General features: G+C 44.4%; 1 protein-coding gene across 3 annotated transcripts in view; it reads right to left on the bottom strand.

Moving 5' to 3' along the window:
- The window catches only part of mlphb (melanophilin b), a 44830-nt gene extending 25819 nt beyond the window's left edge, over positions 1-19011 (bottom strand). Inside the window, exons 1-5 of one of the 3 annotated variants that reach the window (XM_056575510.1) lie at positions 18909-19011; positions 8237-8341; positions 7594-7688; positions 6377-6480; positions 1057-1260 (exon numbers count right to left, since the gene is read on the bottom strand). In XM_056575510.1, coding sequence (XP_056431485.1) covers positions 1057-1184 — 128 coding nt within the window. In that variant the 5' untranslated portion in view covers positions 1185-1260; positions 6377-6480; positions 7594-7688; positions 8237-8341; positions 18909-19011. Of the gene's footprint in view, positions 1-1056; positions 1261-6376; positions 7085-7593; positions 7689-8236; positions 8342-18908 lie in introns of those variants that run through there. The other 2 variants (XM_056575512.1, XM_056575511.1) reach the window with 2 other exon arrangements.
- Positions 19012-27123: the final 8112 nt, after the last annotated feature.

The following is a 27123-nucleotide window of genomic DNA, read 5'->3' as shown; positions in this document are numbered from 1 at the left end:
GCACAATGCAAAGACATAGATTCAAACAGCATGCAAGCTGAACAAAGATTAGGAAAATGAAAATGCACATTTCTTGCTAGAAATGTCAAAATGCAATCTAATGCGGAAACTATCTCGTATCATTATCCACAGAGAATCAAATGAATGTCCTCCATTATGTTTTGGTAGAAATAACAATTACATATGTGACGTATTGTTGTTCCTTCGACCAGTTGGTAGGGAGCGCTGTACAAACAAACGCTCTGGGTCATTTCGGGTCTTATAGACCCATTCTGTTGTTTATGTTCGAGAACAGGCGGGATGTTTATTTTTTACAAAACAAATTGTACTATCAGCAGATCATCATGAATGGGTCAATCACCCACCATTATGGTCACAGATTTCAGAGGGGATGTTGTGATGGTTGGCTGAGCACGCCATGTGAGTCATCTGGTTGGCGCGGTGTCTGACACTGAAGCAGGATCTTACAGACCATAATGAATCAGATATTTTCCTGTGGGAGGGCAGTGACCTCCCACAGGCCTAAATTAAATACTTGAAGTCCTTCCAGGTGAGAAGCTCCAGCAAAAGCTTTGTCTACCTTTTAATTGAATGATATTATTGGATTTAGTGTGATACCTACACTTGTTTTCAGTTTCTGTTCTCTTCTACTTGAGGTCTAGGTTCTGGTGATCCAGTTTTCTCTTAATTTCCTTTTAGGGCAAATTGATTTTAAGAAAAAAAGTTGTAACTCCATTCTAACAAGCTTGTCACAACCTGTAGTTCTCAAGTTGTTTCAATGACACAAAAAGTCCTGTGCATAATAGAATTGCTGAGAAACGGGATTATTTAACCTGCAAAACCTAGCTCAGAGACATCATTAATCAATTAACTGTAACTGCTATACTATGATATGCCTTCACTCAGATTGAGATATCCAAATAGAACCGGCTTTGTGAGACTTTGGAGCTTCAGCTGTATCAGTAGCAGCAGGAGGGCGTGTCCTTGCTCTGGGGTATTTGGGAGAAGCTTCATCTCCAATTCCCCTCCCAAAAAAGGGAAGACGTCTGAACTCACCCAAGCCGGTCCTCCTCCTTCTTCCTCAGGTCGAAGTCCCGCTGGACCACGTCCCAAACGTGCTTGGCCTCCTCGTCCGTGAGTTTGGAGAGGTCCAGCTTCTTTCCCGGGGCGCTGCCGGGCATCATGGTGGAGCGGCGGGCCGTGCTTGGCTGCTGTCAGGTCTGGGCCCGGGGGAGGAGGATCAGAGTGTGTTCAGCCAGACTACACAGGGACAAGGAAGGAAGGGGTCCACATTCATTAAGGGAAATGAGTACCCATCTAGAATAAAAGGCAGAAAGGATAAATATAATATATAAACCTAAAGACAGTGGATTAAAAGAAGTTCAAACTTGTTTCCAATAGGTCAAAGAAACTGTGCCAAGACCAGAAGCACAGTTTGTTGATGGATTTACAGTTTTTCTCAATCGTTTAAACACGTTTTCTGAAACTATAGCTACATTTCTCAAAACTCTAAACACATACCTGAGAAAAGTTAATCATTTTGTCAAAACTCCACAAATTCTTCTCAAAACAAAATGTTCCACCATCAGTAAACACAGCTATCAAATGAATATCTCTTAGAGACACTGTGGCAACCCGCCACGCTGAGCGCACCAACTCCTCCCAAACAGGACAGCATTTCGTTGGATAAAGCCACAAAAAGGCATATTTAATTACAGAACATAAAAGTCTCTCCAAAACACAAATAACGTAAACGTTGAGGAATCCACGGTCCCCTCCTTCGTGGGTGGAATCCCGTCACCCACGAGGACCGGTCTCTCCTTTTAGGAGCTCCAAGGCTGGGAGAGCCCCGAATGAGTGGAGAAGCAGGCTATTTAAGCCCTGCTTCTCCACTTGTTCCTCAGGTGCTCCCAATATCCTTAATTGGCCTGGGCCGGGTTGCCACACTCCTCCACCCTTTGCTGAAGCCTCGGGTGGCCTTTCGGAGGTGGCAGCGGTCCGGCGCGCCGCATGGCTGCTTCTGCTGCCGGCGTGGCTCGTCTCGCGGCCTAGTCTCCCGCAGTCTCGTCTCCCGCGACCTCGTCTCCCGCGGCCTCGTCTCCCGCGGCCTCGTCTCCCGCGGCCTCGTCTCCCGCAGCCTCGTCTCGGGCTGCGTCGTCTCTGGCGGCGTCGTCTCTGGCGGCGTGTCGTCTCTGGCGGCATCGTCTCTGGCGGCGTCGTCTCTGTTGCGTCGACTCCGGCTGCGTCGGCCCCGGCTGCGTCGGCTCCGGTTTGGGGGTGGCTTGAGGTGGGCGCTCCCACCCAAAAATGGCCCGTAGCTCGGTCGAGTTGCCCGCATCCTCCACCATACGTGGCAACCCGCCACGCTGAGCGCACCAACTCCTCCCAAACAGGACAGCATTTCGTTGGATAAAGCCACAAAAAGGCATATTTAATTACAGAACATAAAAGTCTCTCCAAAACACAAATAACGTAAACGTTGAGGAATCCACGGTCCCCTCCTTCGTGGGTGGAATCCCGTCACCCACGAGGACCGGTCTCTCCTTTTAGGAGCTCCAAGGCTGGGAGAGCCCCGAATGAGTGGAGAAGCAGGCTATTTAAGCCCTGCTTCTCCACTTGTTCCTCAGGTGCTCCCAATATCCTTAATTGGCCTGGGCCGGGTTGCCACAACACTTCCATCAAAATACTATATACGTTTTTATGTTTTGTGTTCATGAGGCCATGTTACATATTACCAATGCATAAAATGTTTAGAAATAGCTTTCTTTTTTACAGTTTACATTTTTACAGATACATTTTTTACAAAAATGTATCTATGCAGACAATTCTGAAAACTTGAAGCTCATGTATCAACTACAAGACTCCAGACTGCACAAAGCACAATTCCACTGTTTTTACACATCTAGAAATTCTAAATTACATTTTTGCTAAACTCTAAGCACAAATCTCATAATTTAGCACACTTGGTTCACCTGGAAACACTGGCCTTCAAAACGCAACAACTAATTACCAATAAGTCTAACTCACTGGCAGAACACTTCAATCATGTGTCAGAGCATAACAGAGGCCTCAGGTGAGCTCTGCTGTGTTAGAGATATGGTCCTCTGGCCTGATCAGGATCAGAGGTGGGATACAGACTGATTTACATGTATATCTGTTTCACCTAATTTATATTCTTATTTTTAGTTTTTGTTGGCCTACGAAAAGCTTTTTATGCAGTCAGTTCAGATGAACATTTAACTGTATTACGGTAAAAAATAAATAATTGCTTTGTTACCTTTTTGTACTGATTTCATCATTACATCCCGTGAAAGACAGTCTAAATATTTTCTTGCTGTAGTGTTTGTCATTTGACTTATCAGTGCAATTACTGTACTGTAATTTGCCAAAATAGATAACATTGGTGTATTGTCAGATCAATGTTGCAGTATCAACTATAGGTGTAAAGCATGACTGGGAAGCTCGGATAGTGAGTCTAGCATTGGATAGACAAATATGCATTGTATCCTATTCTGATACAATTTTGTCAATGCAATATTTATATGATATATTCACTATTATAATATGGCAACAGTCTTTATTCTATATGTACCACCTAATTGCAATTTAAAACGGGAAAGCTGTTTCTAAAACAATTGTATACATTGGAATATGTAACATGGCCTCGTGAAGCCAAAACATATGTAAATAGTATTTAGATGGAAGTGTTTTGAATTGATCACACCAGTGTTTAATTTATGCTCTCTAGGAGATATTTATTTGATTGCTGTGTTTACTTTTTCGTGGAAAAAAAAACGTTTTTGAGAAGAATTTGTGGAGTTTGACAAAATTATAACTCTTCTCAGGTTTGAGTTTTGAGAAATTTAGCTATAACTTCAGAAAACATTTAAACGATTGAGAAAAACTAGGTGGTACATATAGTACAAAGACTGTTGGCTTACATAAATTCTGCTCATTGAAGATGAAGGGTAAAAGCTGATAAGCAGAATATCATGCTGCTTTGATTTGAAAAGGCAACTTACTATTGTTTGTTACCAATGACCTATTGATCCTCATTGAACAGAACTCTTAGGACCATAGTTGCTTCACATGTGATCATTATTTGTAATTATTGTTCCTCGTGATCATTTTGATTGATTATACTGTACAACGCCTTGTGAAAGAGCCTTTTGGTGTCCCCACAACTTCTCCCCTGACCCCACCAGTCGTCCCATACTCCCGACCGACTGCAGTGTTTTATCGCTCCCATTAAGGCAGTGATGAATCCACAAGATTGACCATTAAAACTTTCTACAACAACACGTCTCTTGAATTACCCTTCACACAACCCCAGCATGAATTATTACTGCTATATAAACTATATAACTATATAAATATATTCATAATGGATTAGGACAACAGAGAGAGACAGAATATTCAACGGACTCAGCTCTATAATATTAACCAGCGTTTGGAATAGCGTTTGCTTCCCATGAGTGATATTTCACTGTAGTCAATGGAGCAGACTCTTTTATTCCGAGCAACCTCCAGGACACCATTTCCTTAAGGAGTATGGGGTTAGACTGCTTGCTAAAGGATTCATTCAGGTAAACATGTGTACATCGGGGTTCGAACCCACACCCTTGGGGCTGGGATTGAACCCGCTCTCTGCATCAGCACACAAGGCAGCAGCATTGGACCTCTGCCACCGTAAGGCGTCAGTAGGACAGACATGAGCTGCTCTGACGGAGCCTATCAAGCATGCAGCTGTTGCCTGTTGATTTCATATTAAAGCAGCTCCCTGTTGTCGCTCCCTGACTGATTCCTCCTCTTTTATTGTGTTCCCAGTGTTTATGGAGGCCAGTGGAATGACTGGCACATGGTTCCATTCAGTATGGAGCTCAGAGCCACGACTCCTCCATAAACTCAGGAGACTGTGTAGACAGCATCTGGAAACTACGCCAGAGCAGACCAGAACTATATGGATAGTACTCTTATGCTGTTATTATCTTTATCTACCTTTATCTGATCTGTTGATCTGTATTTTGGCGTTGTTTTCTCCCCCTGGTAAGTTGCAATAAAGTGATTGGACGTCTCAGTGACTTGCTACATGTTCAATGTTAATAAACAATGGGTGAATGCATCGGTTGACCTTCACCTCTGACCCTCACCCACTCATCTGCACTCGACCCGATGTCTGTCTCTGTTCAACCACCACACGGAGCACATGATTCTGCTCTTTATGAATGTCGGTTGAACACACGCAAAAACACACATGTGTTTTGTTTACAGGCACGCACACAAACACAGTCAAATACACCCATACACACACAAATACACAACATGCACACACACACACCCCCCCCCCTTGACACACACACACACACACACACACACACACACACACACACACACACACACACACACACACACACACACACACACACACACACACACACACACACACACACACACACACACACACACACACACAGCCCAAAATGGAAAACAAGACAGAAGCAAAGTAGGAAGTCCGATAATTGTTTTGTTTTTCAGTGTCTGAACAAGTCAAATAATGCAGTAATCTAATTCCTCTCGTATCTTCCCGTGGTAGTGACTTAAGGTAGCGGAGCAGTTGAACCATCGCTGGGCCACAGGCCGACAAGCAGGATTCATCAAACAATACACAATAACACTAAACAAATGGCTTCCCACACAGTTGTGGTGTTCCCAAGCTATCAGCTAAGTGGTGCACAGGGCCCTGCTGTGTGTTTACTCAGAGGGCGTCCACAGTTTGACGTCTCCTTACAGAACAAGGTACAGGGTAACCAAACACAATCCATGGTAGGTAAAGTTATGTTTGTTACCTTTAAGAGTTGAAATAGGTGTGAATTAATTTTCATCATGGAGGCGATGAAAATACAAATAGGTGAAACTACTGCTAGATAATTGAAAGATGAAAGTGTAATCTTAGTTGAAGACTCAGTTACATGTTGTACCTGCCAAACTATATCACAATATAATGTGATACCCATGAGCAGCGTTTCCTAACACTCAAACGTTGCTTCCACAACACAAGGCCAAGCTTCTTCTGTGCTGGAGGAAAAATCCTCCTAATCATTTGTTATTATAAGTAAGTTGGAGTTTCCCTAGAACCACAAAGACGGAAAGCATTTAGTAACACTTGGCTGCTGAACACAAGGCCAGGAATATACACCTAAACAGTATCAGAGGCATCTGAAGGGTCCTGGGTGGATCCGAACCCCCACACAGAGTACCCAATTAAACCACAAACACATCAGAGACACACAAAACCCATCAGAGTTCAACACAACCAACCACTGCACACATCCACTGGCTGATACTTCAGATCCATCCGTTGTGCTCATCAAAATACCTTGGTGCTGGAGTTGTGAAGGGAGTAGCCTGCAGGGGCCGACTATTCCATCAGAAGAGCTGGCAGACTGACTGCAGGGCAGGACAGGGAGCCAGGCTAGGGAGCTGGAGGCAATGCTAATCACATGTCTAGCTAATCAGGAGGAAGACTTGCAGGCTGCATGAGAAGGCAGAGAAGTCTCCTCCCTGCTCTCTCTCTCTCTCTGCCAAAGGTCAGCTGTGAGGCTGGTAGCCTGCTGGTGACATTCTCCAGTACTTCAGAAGACTGGACATTGACAACCGTTCAGAGTTGAATGGGTACATAGGTAACATCTAATAACCCAACAAATAAACAAAAACAAATTCATGAAAAACAATAAATTGAGAGAAGAACACTTTTCAATTCAGGATAAAACATTACTTGAGTATTAGCCAATAGAAAACATAAAAAACATGTCAATATGAAGTGTATCCACATGGCCATGGTTTGGGAGGTTTCTGTTATGCAGGCAGTATATCATGTCCTATGATTCAGAATAGGGATGCAGGATATTGTGTCGCCTAACAATTCACCCAAAGCCACTGTGGACTTTTATATTTGGCTATTTTTATTCGTTTATTCGGAACCCCATTAGCTGATGCCAAAGACACCAGCTACTCTTCCTGGGGTCCACACAAGAAAACAACGTACCAAACAACAGATAAAAAAGGAAAAGCATATAACAAAGAAGAAATCAACATACAAACAGATGAAAGAAAGGAAAAGCATATAACAAAGAAGAAATCAACACAAAAACAACAGATGACAAAAATAGGAAAAAAAAAGGATAAGTGAGTAGATAAATAAAAATTAGTAATACATACTAGTATCCAGTGCTAACAGCCATGATGTGTTGCTTCACTTTTTTTTTGAATCCAGCTTTGTTCTGGGTTTTTACCATTTATAGCAATCTTAATGCATTTCCCTAGGGGTTACTAAATACTAACTGTAGAAATGTGAGTTAGTAGTGCCTATGTTTACTCTCAGTACATAAGAGGACTCCCATGTTTATGGGAGTCTAAGAGTTTAGGGCTTTTTTATAGTGTGGGGATCTCAGGCCTTCAGACTCTAATAAATGTCTGGTCTCAAAACACTGAGCAACTAAAGCTAGTCCTTCAAGCCAGCTTACTGTAAGAGAGCAGCGGGATCAAACAATCTTAGCGACTCCGTACCCGCCATTTATGGATTTGACTACGTACCTTTTCTAACCAGATCAAGTTATTTGCAAGGTCAGCAAATCCAATCTTCTTGACGTCACCCGACCCTGCTTTCCTCCTTCCTCCTTTTATTAGTCCTGTGGTGGTGAGAGTTAAAGCCCAGAAAATCAAACCACATGTACAACACTAGACACAGGTTACGCAGCCGCCGTGGTCTGATTGGCTCGGGGCAGTGTAAGATGATGAGTCATAAGTTGAGGTCTGGCACCGGTTTGACCAATAACAAAGAGACATTGGTTAATGAGACAGGACGCAGCCCCTGATTGGTAACTTAAAAAAATGAATGAAACATTCAGACTGGGAACAACTAATAAGCAATGGTATGTGCCAGATTTAGACACACACCAAAGGCACGCACATGGCGATACTGGATGTCAACAAGGTTTCACTCTTAACACGATTTTTATGCTTTATCTATTTATAAAACAGGGCCTTTTTCTCCCCAAACCTTTAGCAAATTGAGACACATTAAAGAGGTAACACAAGGATTTCAGTCATAGAAATTGAGTGCTGAATGTGCTGACTCTCTTTCTGCTGGTTGTATATGCCAGCTCCAAAGTGTGAGGCGCTTTCTGCCACATGAAAGCAGACATGCAATGCTGAAGTGCTCGGTTATGAAATTCACCTGGCGAGTGACGACAACAACTGCAGCTAACCTCTGATCAATCCTGCTGAACATAGGCTCTATTCATCCAGGCCGCTGAGAGCAATGTCAGGATATTTGTTTGACCTGAAACGACATGAGAAAGTCTTAATATGCTTAGTTAAATATTCCACATGAAAACTAGGTGCTGCATTTATAGTGGAAATATGATATGGATATAATGGAAAATGGACGGTAAGAAGTGTTCAGGGTTTTTCATTAACTAGATGTGTCATGGATGTGCATGAGTTGGAACAGAGCCTTTTGCAGAGATCACTAGAGATAACGATAGATAGATAGGAACATTAAATCATTAAATAAACAGAAAACTCCTTCAAATCAAATATAACACAGCAACTGACAATCTATGGAAGAGACAAACTAGGGGTCAAGAAACCAGCTTCACTCAGTACAACAATAATACAGACTCATGATAATCATAGTGAAGTGTTTTATTTGTCATATGCACAGTATGACCAGCTAAACCATCTAAATGACAGGATAGTTTACTTGTCAATATGACCCAAAACGACCAGTATGAACATTCGCTGGTATAGCACCCCCAACCGACTGACGAAAGAGCAAAACGTCACGTATGTCAAGGTTAGATGACATGGATGACATTTGTTATATTCTCAGTGGAAAATGCTGCATTTTAAGATAGTTTCGGCATTAAAAAGAGCGATAAAATCTAGCGATAAATGTGCATTATCTTTCCATTACATCGGGGATTCCTGCTTGAAGGTGTAATTGATGGTGCGCTTGTCTTAAGTGATGACACAACAAGATTCAAACTTTTATTGACCATCTAGTTTTATATTATAGCCTACCATTAAACCACAATGATTTGTTTCAGGGAAGTTTAATATATTTGGGTTGTTTCAGACGGACGGCGACACACACAATGATACCAACGATGATGAATTCAGTTCGACGATCAATATTCCACCTTTTTTGCCTCCTCATCTCAATAGCTGGAGACGATTTATTTCATTCTAGTCCTGTTTATTCATTGGACAATGTTTCACACATTTCCCCGAGTGTCACACGAGGTCAAAAACGTCTTGAATATGGAGTTCAGCGATCAAATAGTGTGAAATATTGTCCAAGTATTTTTACGAAGACTAATATGAAATATTCTGTCCTATTTTATTGAGCTATTCTGTTTTGCACGAGAATATCACCAAACTATCACCACCACGGTACGCTTCTATTAAACCTTTATTACCTTTTAATTAAGCTTAGGCCTAGGCTTATATAGTTTTAGGAAGGAATGAATAATGAAGATTCATGGCCATCATACAAACTCGTGGATCGGGATATATCTCATACAAGAAAGCACAGATTATTGTGCTTTATAGGTCTGTTTTCCTACAGTTTGAGTCAACGCAGCCCACTCTGAGCCGTGGGGGCTCACTCTGGCCAGACCTCGGAGAGGGTTCATCTCGGGCATGACGCTGCATGGCGCAGTAGACACTTCAATTAGAGTACGGCTCGGCACATCCAAAAGTGCTAATGGAAAACCATCATATTGTCACGATCCGTTCCTGAGTTTCCCAGTCACCCTGCAATTCCCTAATCAACCCAACCGTCTCCACCTGTGTTCCCTCTATATTAACCCTCTGCCCCCAACCAGTCCCTGCCAGATCGTCTCTAGTCTTTACTGAGCTTTCCCGCACTCTCTACCTCCGTGTTTCTCATATCTACCTGCCTGCCTGTTGCCGTCCTCTCGCTTGTCCGACCTCCCACCTGTCGTCGACCCTCTGCCTGCCTGCCCGTTGCCGACCCATCGCCTGTCCGACCTCCCACCTGTCGTCGAACCTCTGCCTGCCTGCCCGTTGCCGACCCATCGCCTGCTCGACCTCCCATCTGTCGTCGAACCTCTGCCTGCCTGCCCGTTGCCGACCCATCGCCTGTCCGACCACCCATCTACCGTCGAACCTCAGCCTGCCTTCTCGTTATTGACCCCTTGCCTACTTTGTTTTAAGTAAACTAGAACTTTCGTATCCCCTGTCTCGAGTCGTGCTTCTGGGTTCACTTCCTGTCTGTCTCCTTCGGAGTGTGACATTACGATCTGGCCCAAACATTAATCCAGCCGACTCCGATCCTCTCCAAAGGGAACTACAGACACACGCCAGCACCATCCAGTCCCATAGCCAACTACTGAACTCCATGGCAGAGGGACTACAAACGCTGGCGGAACGTCACGAGAGCAGCATGGAATCGCTTTGGGAGCATTTACAGCGAATAACCATTACCTCTCCTCCTCCTAGTTCCTCAACTCGTCCCTCACCGGTTTCCGAAGCCTGTGTTCCTCCTCCTGAACGCTGTTCTGGTACTCCTGGTTCCTGCCGACCCTTTCTGGTACAATGCTCTCGCCTTCGAGCTCCAACCTTCAGCCTTCCCCACCGAGCGCTCCCGTGTGGAGTACATAATTTCTCTGCTCACCGGGAGGGCTAGAGATTGGGGAACTGCGGAATGGGAGAGGAATTCACCCACCTGCGCTACGGTCGATTATTTTTCTACGGGATTCCGCAAGATTTTCGATCACGTAACCCCCGGTAGAGAGGCTGCTCGGGGATTGCTCCGGTTGACACAGGGTGATAGGACCGTTGCGGACTATGCTATTGAGTTCCGCACCATCGCTGCCGAGAGCAGTTGGAACGCCCCTTCTCTCCTCAACGCGTTCTACCATGGACTCTCCGACCGCATTAAGGATGAGCTGGCAGCCCAGGATCCTCCTACCGACCTGGACTGTTTAGTTGCTCTTGCCATCCCTATAGACGGCCGTCTTAGAGAACGGTGGAGAGAGGGAGGTCGGCCCGTTGTTACCCCAGTCCGTTTCCGCTCCCCTCTTGAAGTAATACCGTCCCCACCTTCTGCGGACCAGCATGTCTCTGGCGGTTCCTCTGAACCATGCAACTAGGCAGGGCACGGCTCTCCATGGAGGAGAGACGGCGCCGTCAGCGGGCGAATCTCTGCATGTACTGTGGTCGGGATGGCCATTATGTATCCTCTTGTCCGTTAAAAGACAAGGCTCACCAGTAGACCAGAGGGCGCTGGTGAGCCGAGGTGTGAATTTTGAGCAGTCCTCTCGACCCCTACTCCAGGTCTGTCTCCACTGCCACGGGCAGGTTCACACCATCTGTGCCCTCATAGATTCCGGCACCGACGCCAATCTATTGGATTTGACACTAGCCGCCCAACTGGGCATTGAGCGTGAGTCTCTGGAGAAGCCCATCCACGCCACGGCACTAGATGGTCATCTCCTGGGTCGGGTTACCCATTGATCTGTTCCCCTTTCGATGGCCTTGTCAGGTAACCATACTGAGGTACTCACCTTCCACCTCATCCGCTCGCCACAACAACCTCTCATTTTAGAGTTCCCTTGGTTAAAGAGACATAACCCACACATCGACTGGTCCACGGGATCCATTCTCCAGTGGAGTTCTCTGTGCCACGCTTCATGTCTCAGATCTGCGTCCTCACCCGTCTCTAATCCCCTGATCCCCACTGAATTCTCTGATCTGTCCAATGTACCTGAGCAATACGTAGACCTTAAAGAGGTGTTCAACAAGACTCGGGCTAAGTCCCTACCGCCACACGATCCTATGATTGTGGCATAGACTTACTCCCAGGCTCTTCGCCCCCTAAGGGGAGGCTCTATTCCCTGTCAGCCCCAGAAAACAAGGCCATGGAGAGCTACATTCAGGGTGCACTGAAAGCAGGACTCGTCCGACCGTCCTGATCTCCTGCTGGCGCAGGATTCTTTTTTGTGACTAAGAAGGATAAATCTCTAAGGCCATGCATAGATTACAGGGGACTCAATAACATCACCATTAAGAACCGGTATCCTCTTACCCTTATTTCCTCCGCTTTCGAGCTCTTACAAGGAGCTACTATCTTTTCGAAGCTCGACCTCAGGAACGCTTACCACCTTGTGCGCATCCGAGAAGGGGACGATTGGAATACAGCCTTTAACACCCCTAGTGGTCATTATGAGTATCTGGTCATGCCCTTTGGCCTGACTAACGCCCCCGCGGTCTTCCAAGGGCTGGTTAATGACGTCCTCCGTGATATGCTCAATGTGTACGTATTTGTTTACTTGGACGACATCCTGATCTTTTCGAGGAACAAGCAGGATCACATGTCAGGTTCGTCAGGTTCTCCAAAGACTTCTCGAAAATCAACTCTTCGCAAAGGCCGAGAAATGTGAGTTCCATGTTTCCGAAGTGTCGTTTTTGGGATTCATCGTTGGAACGGGGAATATCCAGATGGACTCGACCAAGACCAGGGCCGTCGCTGAGTGGCCCATACCCTCTGACCGCAAGGAGCTTCAGCGGTTCCTTGGTTTTGCTAACTTTTATCGACGGTTCATCCACAACTACAGCTCGGTTGCAACTCCGCTCACAACTCTCACCTCTCCCAGCATTTCCGTTCCGGTGGTCTTCAGAGGCGGAGAAGGCATTCTGTGATTTAAAGACGCGCTTCACTTCTGCCCATATTCTCATCTTCCCTGACCCAGAACGTCAATTCATAGTGGAAGTGGATGCCTCCGACACGGGAGTAGGAGCGGTCCTGTCGCAACGGTCAGCAAAGGACCAGAAGGTCCATCTGTGCGCCTTCTTCTCACGCAAACTATTCCCGGCTGAGAGGAACTACGACGTGGGTAATAGAGAATTACTTGCGGTGAAAATGGCGCTAGAAGAGTGGAGGCACTGGTTAGAAGGGTCAGAACAGCCATTCTTAGTTTGGACAGACCACAAGAATCTAAGAATGTTAAACCATACGCCCTTTCCCGTCAGTACCCGGCGAACCCCTATCCCCCTCCGCCGGAAAATATTCTCCCATCCACTTGCATAGTCAGTTCTTTAACCTGGGAATTGGAGGATAGGGTTAAACGCTCCCTGCAGGAGAACCCAGCTCCGAGTTCTTGCCCTAGTGGCCGCTTGTTTGTCCCCAGCGGTCTCCACTCTCAGGTTCTGCAGTGGGGCCATGACTCCCGCATCGCTTGTCACCCTGGGGTGAGACACACCCCGGCCGTGCTACGTCAACGTTTCTGGTGGCTGGCCATGGAGAGGGAGACCAAGGAGTACATTGCCGCCTGTGCGACTTGCTCCCAGAACAAGAGTTCACGCCAAGCTTCGTTGGGTCTCCTCCAACCCCTGCTCGTCCCGCATCGCCCCTGGTCCCACATCGGCCTAGACTTCGTCACTGGACTGCCTGCCTCACACGGCAACACGGTAATTCTAACTGTTGTTGACAGGTTTTCTAAGACAACTCACCTAATTCCTTTACCCAAGTTACCCTCCGCCAAGGAGACAGCTGAGGTTATGCTCAATCATTTTTTCTGTCTACACGGCTTTCCCTGTGACGTGGTCTCGGACCGAGGTCCACAATTCACTTCTTGCTTCTGGTCCGAGTTCTGCACCCTCATTGGGGCCAAGGTCAGCCTGTCGCCCGGTTTCCACCCCCCAACCAACGGTCAAGCGGAACGCATGAACCAAGAGATGGAGACTACCCTACGCTGCCTCGTCTCTCGCAACCCTTCCTCCTGGTCAAAACAGCTCCTGTGGGTTGAGTATGCCCACAACACCCTTCCCTGTTCTGCCACTGGTCTCTCCCCTTTTCAATGCTCCCAGGGTTTCCAACCACCCCTCTTCCCAGAACAGGAACGCGAGGTCAGGGTTCCCTCAGTCCAGACCTTCATTCGAAGATGTCGATGCACCTGGAATCTGGCTCACTCCGCTCTTCTCCGCTCCTCCGACCGATACCAACGGTCTGCCAACCGACGACGCACTAGGACAACGAGTCTGGCTGTCCACACGCGACCTCCCTCTCCCTGTGGAGTCCAGGAAACTCGCACCAAGGTTTGTGGGTCCATTCCCCATATCTAAAGTTATCAATCCTGTCGCTGTCTGCCTCCGTCTACCACGCTCCATGAAAATTCACCCCACTTTTCATGTATCTAAAATAAAACCGGTCCATGAGAGTTCTCTTCAGCCCTCCGCCAGACCCCCTCCACCCCCCCGGCTCATCGATGGTGCACCAGCCTACACTGTTCGTCAACTCGTCGGATTTTGACGCCGTGGAAGAGGCCTCCAGTACCTTGTTGACTGGGAGGGCTATGGAGTCGAGGAACGCCTCTGGGGGCCCGCTCGCAGCATCCTCGATCCGTCCCTCAACAGAGACTTCCACCAGGCCCATCCCGACCAGCCTGGTGAGACGTCTGGAGCCGTCCCTAGAGGGGGGGGTACTGTCACGATCCGTTCCTGAGTTTCCCAGTCACCCTGCAATTCCCTAATCAACCCAACCGTCTCCACCTGTGTTCCCTCTATATTAACCTTCTGCCCCCAACCAGTCCCTGCCAGATCGTCTCTAGTCTTTACTGTGCTTTCCCGCACTCTCTACCTCCGTGTTTCTCATATCTACCTGTCTGCCTGTTGCCGTCCTCTCGCTTGTCTGACCTCCCGCCTGGTGCCTAGTCCCTGTCGATCCTGCCTGCCTACCTGTTGCCGACCCATCGCCTGCCCGACCTCCCACCCATCGCCGACCCTCTGCCTGCCTTCCCGTTGCCGACCCATCGCCTGTCCGACCACCCATCTACCTTCGAACCTTAGCCTGCCTTCCCGTTATTGACCCCTTGCCTACTTTGTTTGAAATAAACTAGAACTTTCGTATCCCCTGTCTCCCCCTGCTTCTGGGTTCACTTCCTGTCTGTCTCCTTATGTGAGCGTGACACATATCTTGCTCCCATATCATTCTGCACCACCAGGAATGTGAAAGTGTTTGCATCACTTACTGTAGGTCTACTCCCTATGCCCCCTATCACCCCTATGCTGATCATTTTAAATTATCAGCATTTGAAAATCTTTTTCATCTTCCTTTTACTTTGTGGATGTATCAACACTTCCACAATCTTTAAAGTGGTATTCATCGGTCCTTACTATCTTGTACAACAAAATGTTTATGTAGCCAGGTGTAGAAAGAGGGGATTAAAGCAAGTTAGTACCTAATTAAAGTAAAGGTGATTTAGTTCAATAAAGATAATAAAAATGGGTAACTGAGAGATTCATATAATTTAGAAAAGATGCGTAAGGTAGGGTGTAAATAGTTTAATAAGTAGTTAAAACAAACAGTTGGATGAAATCCATAATTACAACACAGATTGTGCCACTAGCTTCAGCTCGTTACATTGGCAACTGAAGGCGTCAGTTTCACCTCTGGTAATTAGCCAGAAGAAATGTCACCTTTGGATACATTTCTTTGTTCTGACAATTGTTGGAATTATTGTAAGAAAAAATCTCTACTAAATTCCCTAAATGTAAATGAAAATAGTAAGGAAGAGAACAGGAGAGGGCGGGGAGAGCGAGAGAGACAGAAGAAAAACAGGGAGCGCCAAGGAATGCTAATAAACCCGTAGGGATATAGCCTGGTGAATGTTTAATGTCACTGTAGAGTACGTACTATACCATACACTTTTCATGCTCAGGACGTATGGGTTTGGCGAGTGTTTCGGTGCTAAGGGAACGTCGGTGAACCGTGGGACCAGAGGACGCCATTTTCGATGGGACAGAGGGCGATACCATGAGGATCTCAGCTCCGAGGCGACTGGTTTTCCTGCTGAGGATACGGACTCTGTCGTCCTCGAGTGAAGCACAGGCCTGCCACTTCTTCTGAGCTTCACGTTGGTTCGCGTGAGGGTGTGTGTGTGTGTGTGTGTGTATGTGTGTGTGGGTGTGGGTGTGTGTGTGGGGGGTGGGGTGTGGGGGGGGGGGGGGGGGGGGGGGGGGCAGTGTGTGTGTGGGCCCAGTGTGTGTAAATTGTAGTTGAGACGTACATCTGAGTTTACATAAAGAATTATTAATATAAAGAAATTAATTAGGGATTTTGCCAAAGAAATTTAGGGGATTAATGCGTTTTATTGTGATGTGTTGGTATAAGCCAATTCCGTTTTGCATGGCTTTACAGGTTGTTAACTGATTTGATAATTTTGGGACTTGCATTTTGTTTATTACCCCGAAATTATAATTTTTGTCATTCTGATTTATGTTATTTGTGTTTTTCTGACTAAAAGGGTTTATATGATTTGTACCTCCCTCAAAGCCTTCAGTAAACGTGTATATTTTCATTCAGAAGAGTTGGATGGGGTCAGTTATTTGGAATACAATATACTCAAGGTGGGTATTAGTTTAGTTTGTCACTAAGGTATAGTTTGTCACACCTTCCTTCAGGAAGGAGACTTCGTTCCCTGCCCCTAAGAACCAAACGAGCAATGTCCACCTTTGTTCCAGCATCCATCAGGCTGTTGAATAAACAGTAAGCCCCCCCCCCCCTTCCCGCTTACCCAACACATCACTTCAGACTCCAACCTATTCAGCTTCCACCAACTAACAATCTATTCTCCCTACCATTACCTCCACCCCTAGCCACAGGGTGTTTTTAGCTTTTAAGAATTTGGTTATTCTCGTACACGATAATTACTAACTATTTATTGTTGAAATATAAATAATAATACCGTATTTTCCGGACTATACGTCGCTCCCGAGTATTAGTCGCATCAGTCAAAAAATGCTCCATGACGAGGAAAAAAACATATATACGTCGCATCGGTGTATAAGTCGCATTTATTTTTAAACATTTAAACAAGAACGTTTAGTCTGGAGAGACTGAATAAAATTGCAATAGCAATATAGGTGTGTCGGTCCCACTCGTAGTTGAGAGTATACCGAATTCAGTGACACCGGGATTCCACCGGACGGGTATGCGCCGCGGTCCTAAACCTGAGCGCACGATCGGGAGGTGGAAGTTGCGCTCACAAGTCCAGCGGAGGGCTCCAGTTTTCGCCGGCCAAGTCATGCGCTGTGATATGTGTGACAGCTATGTTGTACAACATTGCAGCTAAGGCTGGGGTAGCTTTGGTTGAACCGGAGGACATTGAGGACGATGACGACGAGAATATAATTTATTCGGTGGTGCAGTAGGCTTGCAGCGTTCAGTTGTAGGCCTAATGAATGACGGTGCCATCTTGCGGCCGAAGATTATGTACGCACAATTTTGGCATATAAGTCGCTTCGAAATATAAGTCGCAGGGCAAGCCAAACTACAAAAAAACCGCGACTTATAGTCCGGAAAATACGGTAATAATAAAACATTTAATTTAGAGGCGCCTTTCAAGACACCCAAGGTCAAATATGTGTTGTTTGTATGTGCCTGACCACAAATGAAGTTCCCTCACAGGAAAAATAAAGTTCTTTGAATTTAATTGATTATAAGTTTTACCAAAAATAGATAAACATTCATGGTATCGACCTGCGAGAACCGAACCCAAGCACCCCATCATTCAAGTCAAAAGTCTGTGCTAAAAGTCCCATGGCATGAAAATTGCACTTAATGAGGTTTTTTTTAATAATAATATGAATTTGATTTTGGTTTTGGTTTTAGTTTTTTTTATGGTCCCCCAGTGGCTACAAATGTCGTGAGGTGTAAAACTACACAGGCACTCTGCTCCACCTTTGAAAAAACAAAGCTCAGACGCGCAGACTTGGAATTTGGCCCCATATGTCGTCATATGGGGCCAGGTTACCTCCCCTTTCTCTGCTTTGCCTGCCCAGAGAATATTGACTGCCAATGAGCTATGATCGTGCGAGCGCCACGTGTGTGTGTGTGAATACACACACTGTAACGCAAGTGTTGTACACTTCTTTGCTACTTGGATAACCGTTCTGCTGTTGGTGTTATCGCCTATAACACGCAACACATTAACGCAAGCTTGCGTAAAGCTCCCATTTGGTGAAAAGACTAGACTGCGTTGGGTTCTCTGACGTCTCTTGTAGATTACTTCCACAACGAGACTCGTAGTGGGGGTTTTCTCTGCAATAGTTGAAAAAAAGGAATTAGGGAAAATTAGCTTTGGCTTTGACTCGCTGAAGTCCAGATAGAACCGAGACATTTTGGTTTCGGTGTTTCAGTGATCTATGACTTTATTGGGACCAACACTTTAAATGTTTGTTTCTGGTAAAAGGCTGGATACAAACACTAAGTTGTGTGTTTACACATCTTCTGCATCCTGGCGACCGTTGGGTGTCGGTGGTGCAGTGTATTCAGTGGGCTCCTCACCCAGCCTTACCATGTACCAGACCCACAAGCTGATATCCTTGAACACACATGAGCTCAGTAACCTGATATCCGGCTCGCTGACTTTGTGCAAACACATATGAAATACACACACACACACACACACACACACACACACACACACACACACACACACACACACACACACACACACACACAGACAGACAGACAGACAGACAGACAGACAGACAGACAGACAGACAGACACACACACACACACACACACACACACACACACACACACACACACACACACACACACACACACACACACACACACACACACACACACACACACACACACACACACACACACACAGACACAGTGGGCTGTTGTGGGTTTCCTAATGTAGGGACAATTTATAGATTTGATCATATCTGAAGCAATTGAAGTCTCCCCTTTACGTAAAGCAGTTGTTTCATATCTTTATCAGTAATCTAAATTGTCAGCATTAGATACGTTTCATCTTTATAGAATACGGTTTCTCATATAAGACCATAGAAGCTATGCCCTTACCTTGCACGGCAGTTGGATACAAATCTACGGTATTCTGTGTTACAATTCTGTCTTGTCAGGTTAGCAATCCCCAGTGTGATGCTTTAATACCCCCTCTATTGGTGAAAGTAGCACATTGCACCGTTAATGCAGCACTGAACTGTAAAAAGAAACCTCCCACAATGGGGAAAAACAACCACATTCCTTTGCTTACAAACTTTATACATGGGGAAAGGGTCTCACAAATATCATTGAACAAACTTCATTATTAATGTAATCAAACGATAATAAATGACTCACGTTTAAAATGCCCAAATTAGAGAGTAATAAACAGAGTGGGACATGTTTATGGCAGACAAAATGATGCTAAAATCCACTTGTTTAATCAAACGATTCTCTGTAAGATTGCTGACCAACTAGCTCCCAATCTTAATTCTATATTATGAATGCTAGGCTTAATATGCACTCACTAACCATCAAACACATACAACCAATTATTTACCATGTAATTATTACTACACATGACCCTATGCATGAAGTCATACATTTCTGATATAAAGCCAAATATGGAAAATCTATTTTTTTATGATAAAAGTATTATTCAATTATTACCTTAAAGATTTGAAAATGAAGCAACATTCCTGCTTGTGGGGCATGCAGTGATCCGGGCCAAACAGGTGATAAGGGAGTGACTATACACACAAGGAAGTGGGGAATGGTATGTGTACAGTGCATCAAGTCCGGACCTCTGCTGCCAGAACCAACAGAATCCACGTGGAGGAAATGAGCTCACTCATATAAAAAAAGAACATTTAAGTTTTTTTGTTCTCTTCCAATATTTAGATTTCATGCAGGACATGAAAGCAGTCCAGCTTCCCTCTCTGTCCCTGGCCTATCAAGATAATGTTGTGGTTTAGCTTTCCCACTCATTCCCTCCTCCGAGGGAAATAGTTCCCTCGCGACTCTGTTTATAATCGCTCTAAGCAGAGGGCTCCGCTCCTGCCCTTAATGATTTGGACCATGCAACATTTTCTCAGTCCAATCCGGTTGATCTCAGAGCAACAGGAAGAGGAAGGACCCCTATGACTAAGAACAAAGTGCCTATCACCCTCAGTCGCGCACATTCCATCTTCTCATGCAGTTATAGGGACTCGCACCACTGTTGACCACAGAGGATGTACAGAATATACTAACATGTACAGGTTACTTCACGTCATCCAATGAACCCCATTGTACTGTGTTGAGGATGGTTGTGATTTTCTGGCCTGATTGTTTAGACAGGGTGGTCTCATGCCACCGTCCTGACCTCTGCACCATAAAAATAACAAACATCATCACACAGCTTGAACTGAGAGCTGCCGAGCAACACGTCACGCTCTGTCCTCCTGAGGATCTATTGAATGTGGCTGAGGCCCACAAGACACCGGCTCTGGTTCCTCTCACCAGCAACCTGGCCGGTGCCTGCCGTTACCATATGACTGGAAAGGCTTAATAAGGGCCAGGGGGCCCTATTGATCTGCTGCCTGAACTGCTCTTGAACCAACTGAAACAAAACCTTCACGCCATTAAGTTCTTGCTATACTTTTAAGCAGAATGGTATGTTTAATAAATAGTCAGGATTCTCACATTGTTCAGATGGCCTGTTCCGGGCAAACTTTCAGCTCAACCCATCCTCCCTGAAACTACCGTACGCATTTTATTGTTTTCATCATTACCTTACAGTCAACAAACCATTGGATTAACTGTAGGATGAATGATTGTGCTTTTGCCGTCTCGGTCAAGTGAAGGACTGAAGGACGCTCATAGAAGCCCCTCCCTCTCCGCCCCTACCAGCAAATGACCAGCAAGTAGGATATCGGTCCTATCCCAATTACATCAGAGAGGCTCCAGTACTGCAGTTCAACGGCCTCCAAGCTGTGAGGAGTGGGCTATGAGGACTAGGGGACATGACATCTAACGCCTGGGGCGAATATCGAGATGGTGCAGATTCAAAGGGCTGCCACGTCACAGGCTGCCCTTAAACCGTGTGTTTTCTTTGTTGGCAGTGTTAAAGAATCATGGAATTCAAGCTTTTGTCGTAACAATTAGCGACTGCTGCATGTTGTACTGTTACAGTTTTTGCCAATTGCTTGAAAATTATAGACACATGCTTAGACCAAAGTAACCCAACTTGAAGTTTTTGTTACTATACCTTAAACACTTGAACCATACCTGAAACAAAAGCGCTGCTTTGCACTTTAGTTGCAATTGTGCAAAACACTTGCTCCTTTGTGCAACACACTTGCTCCTGCACAATCCACATTACTTCATACATAAGACACTTAGCTCAAAAATGAAATCTCAGTGTACAATTGGGAAAAGACATCTATTCAAAATGCAAAACACATTGGGAAATTGAAAATACTTACATACACATCTGAAAACACATACTTACAAAACTGAACACCAATCAGCCAGCTACAAAAAGGCCAAAGGGCAATTGTGCACGTCCCAGAGAAGCGTGGGGGAAATATATCATTGTGTGCTGCCATAAGCCTTCGAGGGTAACTGCACCATCATGCAAAAATAGGTCCCTACAATACCGAACATATCATCACATTTCTAGATGCACGTCATGATGCAGCTGAACAGGACGGATCAGAGCAGCCCAGGTTTGTTGTTGTCTGGGATAATGTTAGGTTCCATCGGGCTGTTTCGGAACTGGTTCACAAACCATAAACAATTAATTTATTTTGTATTGTATTATACTTGACCCCTTACTCGCCATTCCTAAACCCTCGATTTTTTTCGGCTTGAGGATGACGTGTATTATATGACTACATGCCCACATGCCTCTTCTGCAGGCAATAGAACAGGCCTGCGGAGACATTGAGGTAAGGTCAATCCATGGATGGATTTGGCACACTAGGCAAGGATCCATAAGCCCACCCACACAAAATTGGCATGTATTTTTGTTTTATTTTTGCTTAAACTGAATTTACTGCGATGTAAAGTACCATACTGCAATGTACAGTATTGAGGTTTTAGATTTTTTTGGGTTGTTGTGAAAACGTGCCATCTGTGGAAGTGAATAAAAACTGTGAACATGAAAGACTGCAGTGATTTATATAAAGTAGATTACGTGTTGCTGCTGATCTGAAAGTGTATTCATATGACAGAAGTGTGTATCATTTTGTCATCAGAGCGACATTTTGACAAAGGATTGTTAGGTTTCGATAGCAGTGTTTCAATTTGACGTAGATGTGAATGGTATATTTCTCGGGGTTGTGTCTTATTTGCTTGTGTGTTGAGGTTTGACAATATGAGTCAAGTTTTGTAAAACGTGTTCAAGCAGTTGGCAAAAACTGTAAAAGGCCAAAGGACAATTGTGCACGTTCCGGGGCAGGGCAGGGGAAATATATCATTGTGTGCCTCTATAAGCCTTTCATGGTAACTGCACCATCATGTAAAAATAGATCCCTACAATCCCCAACATATCATCACATTTCTAGATGCACTTCATGATGCAGCTGAACAGGACAGATCTGAGCAGCCCAGGTTTGTTGTTGTTTGGGAAAATGTTTGTTTCCATCGGGCTGTTTTGGTCCGGAACTGGTACACCAACCAAAAATTATTTGAAGCCGTATACTCGCCATTTCTAAACCATATAGAATTTTTTTCGGCTTGAAGATGGTGTGTATATGATCGCCAACAACATGCCCGGCTGCCCGCATGCCTCTTCTGCAGGCAATAGAACAGGCCTGCGTAGAAATTGAGGTAAGGTCAATCCATGGATTGATTCGGCACACAAGGCGAGGATCCATTAGCCCACCAACGCTGCAAAATGTGTTCAAGCAATTTGAAAAAAACAAATGTGCATCTGAAAATACACACAAGGTTGAAATTACCTGGCAGGGCGGAAGACCATGCACACATGTTCAAATCAGCTTAATGCGTTTGTATTACACAATGGGTTGAGGTATATGGTTATTAATTGTCAGGTTAAGGTATGAGCTCAGAGATGGTTAAATTGACAGCTTTTTTCAATTGCTTGAACACATTTTGAAAAACTTGGCTCATTGTGTCAAAACTCAACACACAACCAAATAACAACCTAGCAATCCTTTGTCAAAATGTCACTCTGATGACAAAATGATACACACTTGTATCATATGAATACACTTTCAGATCAGCAGCACTACTTTATATAAAACACTGCAGTCTTCCATATTCACTGCCTTTATTCAGTTCCACAGAAGGCACGTTTTCACAACAATCAAAAAACCTAATACTCAATACTGTACATTGGAGTACAGTAATTTACAGTTCAGTAAATTCAGTTTAAGCTAAAATATAAAAAAAAAATACCAAAAATACACAACTGTACTGTACATAAACACAGAAAAACAAGGTAATTTTGCGTGGGTGGGCTTATGGATCCTCGCCTTGTGTGCCAAATCCATCCATGGATTGACCCTACCTCAATAGTCCTTTTTCCATCAGATTTTCAAGCGAATTAACTCTTAAAGCAAATTAATTTGTAGCGACATAAGAAGCGCCTAAACGGTTTTCCATCGACAGAATGATTATAGCGAATTAAAATTGTGTCACAATGCCCCGTGTTGAAGCGCATTTTTCTGACCCGCTAGATGATTTTAAATCAACAATGCGCATGCGCGACATTCTATATCGCTTCAGCCGTTTTCCATTACTTTTATGTCGCTAGAACTTTCCCAAAACCACCTCTGCAGAGCGAATTAACTTAGTGCGACAAAATCGGCGTTAGAGCGATATAACCCTTTTTCCATCACATATGTCGCACTAACTTTTGATGCGCATCATTTTAAAGCGCATTATCTTTTTGATGGAAAAAGTGCATCTAGAAATGTGATGATATGTTGGGGATTGTAGGGACCTATTTTTGTATGATGGTGCAGTTACACTCGAAGGCTTATGGCGGCACACAATGATATATTTCCCCCATGCTGCCCCGGGGCGTGCACAATTGCCCTTTTTGTAGCTGGCTGATAGGTGCTCAGTTTTGGGAGACAGTGTTTTCAGGTTTGTATGTAAGTATTTTCAATTAACCAATGTGTTTAGGATTCTGAATAGATGTGTTTTCCCAATGGTACAATGAGACGTCATTTTTTAATTAAGTGTCTTGTGTATGAAATAGTGTGTAGTGTGCAGGAGCAAGTGTGTTGCAGAAAGGAGCAAGTGTGTTGCACAATTGCAACTAAAGTGCAAAGCAGCACTTTTGTTTAAGGAATGGTTACATGTGTTTAAGGTATAGAAACAAAAACTTCAAGTTGTGATACTTTGGTCTAAGCATGTGTCTATAGTGTTCAAGCAATTGAAAAAAACTGTAAATACCCAAATCCGGGTTATGTTTCAAACTTAACCTGCGCAAAAACTGCTCCGACCAGGTTTGATTCAGAGCATATGTTTCCATAGTAACTAACATACCGTGTTTATTTTGGAACGGAAAACCTAGGGTTACCGCAAACCCTGGGTTAACTTACCCAGCTATGTGATAAAACCGGCTTTGTGGAATACCCCACAGGTTTGATTCAGAGCATATGTGCCTATAGTAACTAACATACCGTGTTCATTTTGGAACAAAAAACCTAGGGTTACCTCAAACCCTGGGTTAATTTACCCGGATATGTGATAAAACCGGCTTTGTGGAATACCCCTCTGTTCAGCTGCATCATGAAGTGCATCTAGAAATGTGATGATATGTTGGGTATTGTAGGGACCTATTTTTGCATGATGGTGCAGTTACCCTCGAAGGCTTATGGCGGCACACAATGATATATTTCCGCCTTGCTGTCCCGGGAAGTACGTAATTGCCCTTTGGCCTTTTTGTAGCTGGCCGATAGTTGGTCAGTTTTGCAAGCAAGTGTTTTGAGGTGTGTATTTAAGTATTTTCAATTACCAAATGTGTTTAGTATTTTGAATAGATGTGTTTTCCAAATGCTATACCAAGGTGTCATTTTTGAACTACAGTAAGTGTCTTATGTTGGTGTAGTTGTTAGTAGTGTATAGTAGTGTTACTTTGGTCCAAGCATGTGTCTATAGTTTTATAGCTATAGTTTTCAAGCAATTGAAAAAAAAATGTAAGCATACACATATATACATGTATATGTGTAAAAGTCTCAGAACAGAAACTCAGATTCAAATTCACTCCAATCCTTCGGGCTGTTGTTTGCGATTGTCCACAGTGGTCTGTACAAAGGGTTTGGGGAGTCGGGCTTGGCTCTCACATTGGCCATACAGTTTCTCAACATCCAGGGCAGAGAACGCATCACAGAGACTTTCCTTTCACACGGCCAGCTGGGCACCACCGCCTCACAGCAACACATTTTTTCCGAAGAGCAGCTTCGGCCGAGCAACAAAGGCGTATTATGGAGACGGCCAAAGGGGATGTTGAACATAAGGGGACTTCTGCAAAGCTAGCAACATTGCACAGCACATCAAAATGGGTTAAAATAGTTTTACATGTAAATGAGTGAACTCATCCTCAAATGTGTGAGTGAGAGTGAGAGTGAGAGTGAGAGTGAGAGTGAGACACACACACACACACACACACACACACACACACACACACACACACACACACACACACACACACACACACACACACACACACACACACACACACACACACACACACACACACGCACAGATATACCTGCAAAAATGAGGGAGAGACAGATGGAGGGACTTCAAGAGAGAGGAAGAGAATGAGAGATGAGGTCAGAAGGAGAGAGACTTAAAGAGAGATGAATACGGATAGCCTGCCAATAGGAAGGTAATCAGTGTGTGTGAAGGGCTTGATTTGACCGGGCTGATTCTTAAAGCTTGAGTCTTGTTTGTACCTCATCACATTTACATGGCTGATAGGAAGTGAAATTATCTGTGCCTGAAATTATCAAATACATTCGAAGACACCATAGAGAATTGCCTTTCTTGAAACAATAAAAAGGAGTGGAACTCGCACACCATGTAGCCGATGCAACAATACGTTTTATTGCATAAAAGTGTAAAGTGCTACCCAAAGTACGTGCAAAACGTTTTCAGTCCCATTCAGACCATCCTCAGTGCAAACATACAAAGGCAAAAGACTTCCTTATATAGACTACGCCTAGTTGGTGGCAGACATGTCAATCAAAAGGTCAGGTAGGTTGACGTGTTGACCACACATTTTAAAAAGGCACCGCACTCCTATTTTTTCTTGACAACATACATGGCCGAGCTCAAGCCTGAATTCAGGCACCACGCCTGAACTCTATCAGGCCTGCATATAAACAGTTGTAAAACCTTGTCCTTTTTCTTTCTGAACTTTGCTGGAATCTACAGAAGAGAGCCTAGTTTTGCATTTATTGTGCATTCAACATCTTTTAATTTACACATACAATAAATAAATTGTTAATAATATTTGTTTTTTTATTTATGTCCAACATTATAGAAAAAAACGATTGAAATGTAAGAACTACTGAAATGGAAGTTATCATAAAGAACAGCTTCAGCGATGTTTACTAGTGTCTTTTTTTTACCATAGCCTCAACTCACTGTTGATCCTTCAGCCCATAGCCACTCTGATACAGCTTATAGAACGCGAGTCATTTCCTTGAGGAACCACCGCCATGCTCTGCTATCTGGGGTCAAGATCACAGTCATGAGTGATGGACTCGCCCAGGTGCCTGCGTCTACACGCCTTATTGTAGAACTAGACTGTACTGCTTGACATGGTGAAATACATCACATTTTGAGTCGTTGCACTAAAAGTCAATTACATTTTAGAAAAAATTAACAGCATACAGTTTAGAAAGGTAAAATGACATGTTGGGGGATGTTTGGGGAATTGCCGAAAACCTGTTTCCTGTTAGTTTAAAATGGCCCTGGTACCTGGGGCCCAAGTCTTTCACAAACCTTTGCAAAATATAATATAGGTTTTTCTTAAAGGAGCATTTCACCGGTGGAGGCATGAATATGTATTGAAATTGGGTCCTATATGTAGTCGAATAATAAAATAAAATTCAAATTTGGTGCCGTCTTGAACGAGAAAAGGCAGAAAGTGATTTTTTGGCGCTTGTGGGTTGAAGACAACAACTCCCACCACGATGCACAGCTTCGCTGGCCACTCCCGCTGATCTAGATCTCCGCCTATCGGACACCTCGCTGTTCCATCTACCAAGCTGATACCGCAAGACTGCTTGAAAATCATTTCACACAATATTTCTAGTGAAGAGTA

Source organism: Gadus chalcogrammus, chromosome 17 (assembly GCF_026213295.1).
Source record: "Gadus chalcogrammus isolate NIFS_2021 chromosome 17, NIFS_Gcha_1.0, whole genome shotgun sequence".
Classification (NCBI taxonomy): Eukaryota; Metazoa; Chordata; class Actinopteri; order Gadiformes; family Gadidae; genus Gadus; species Gadus chalcogrammus.
Note: the sequence above shows the minus strand (reverse complement) of the source record. Positions and strands in the feature narration are given on the sequence as shown.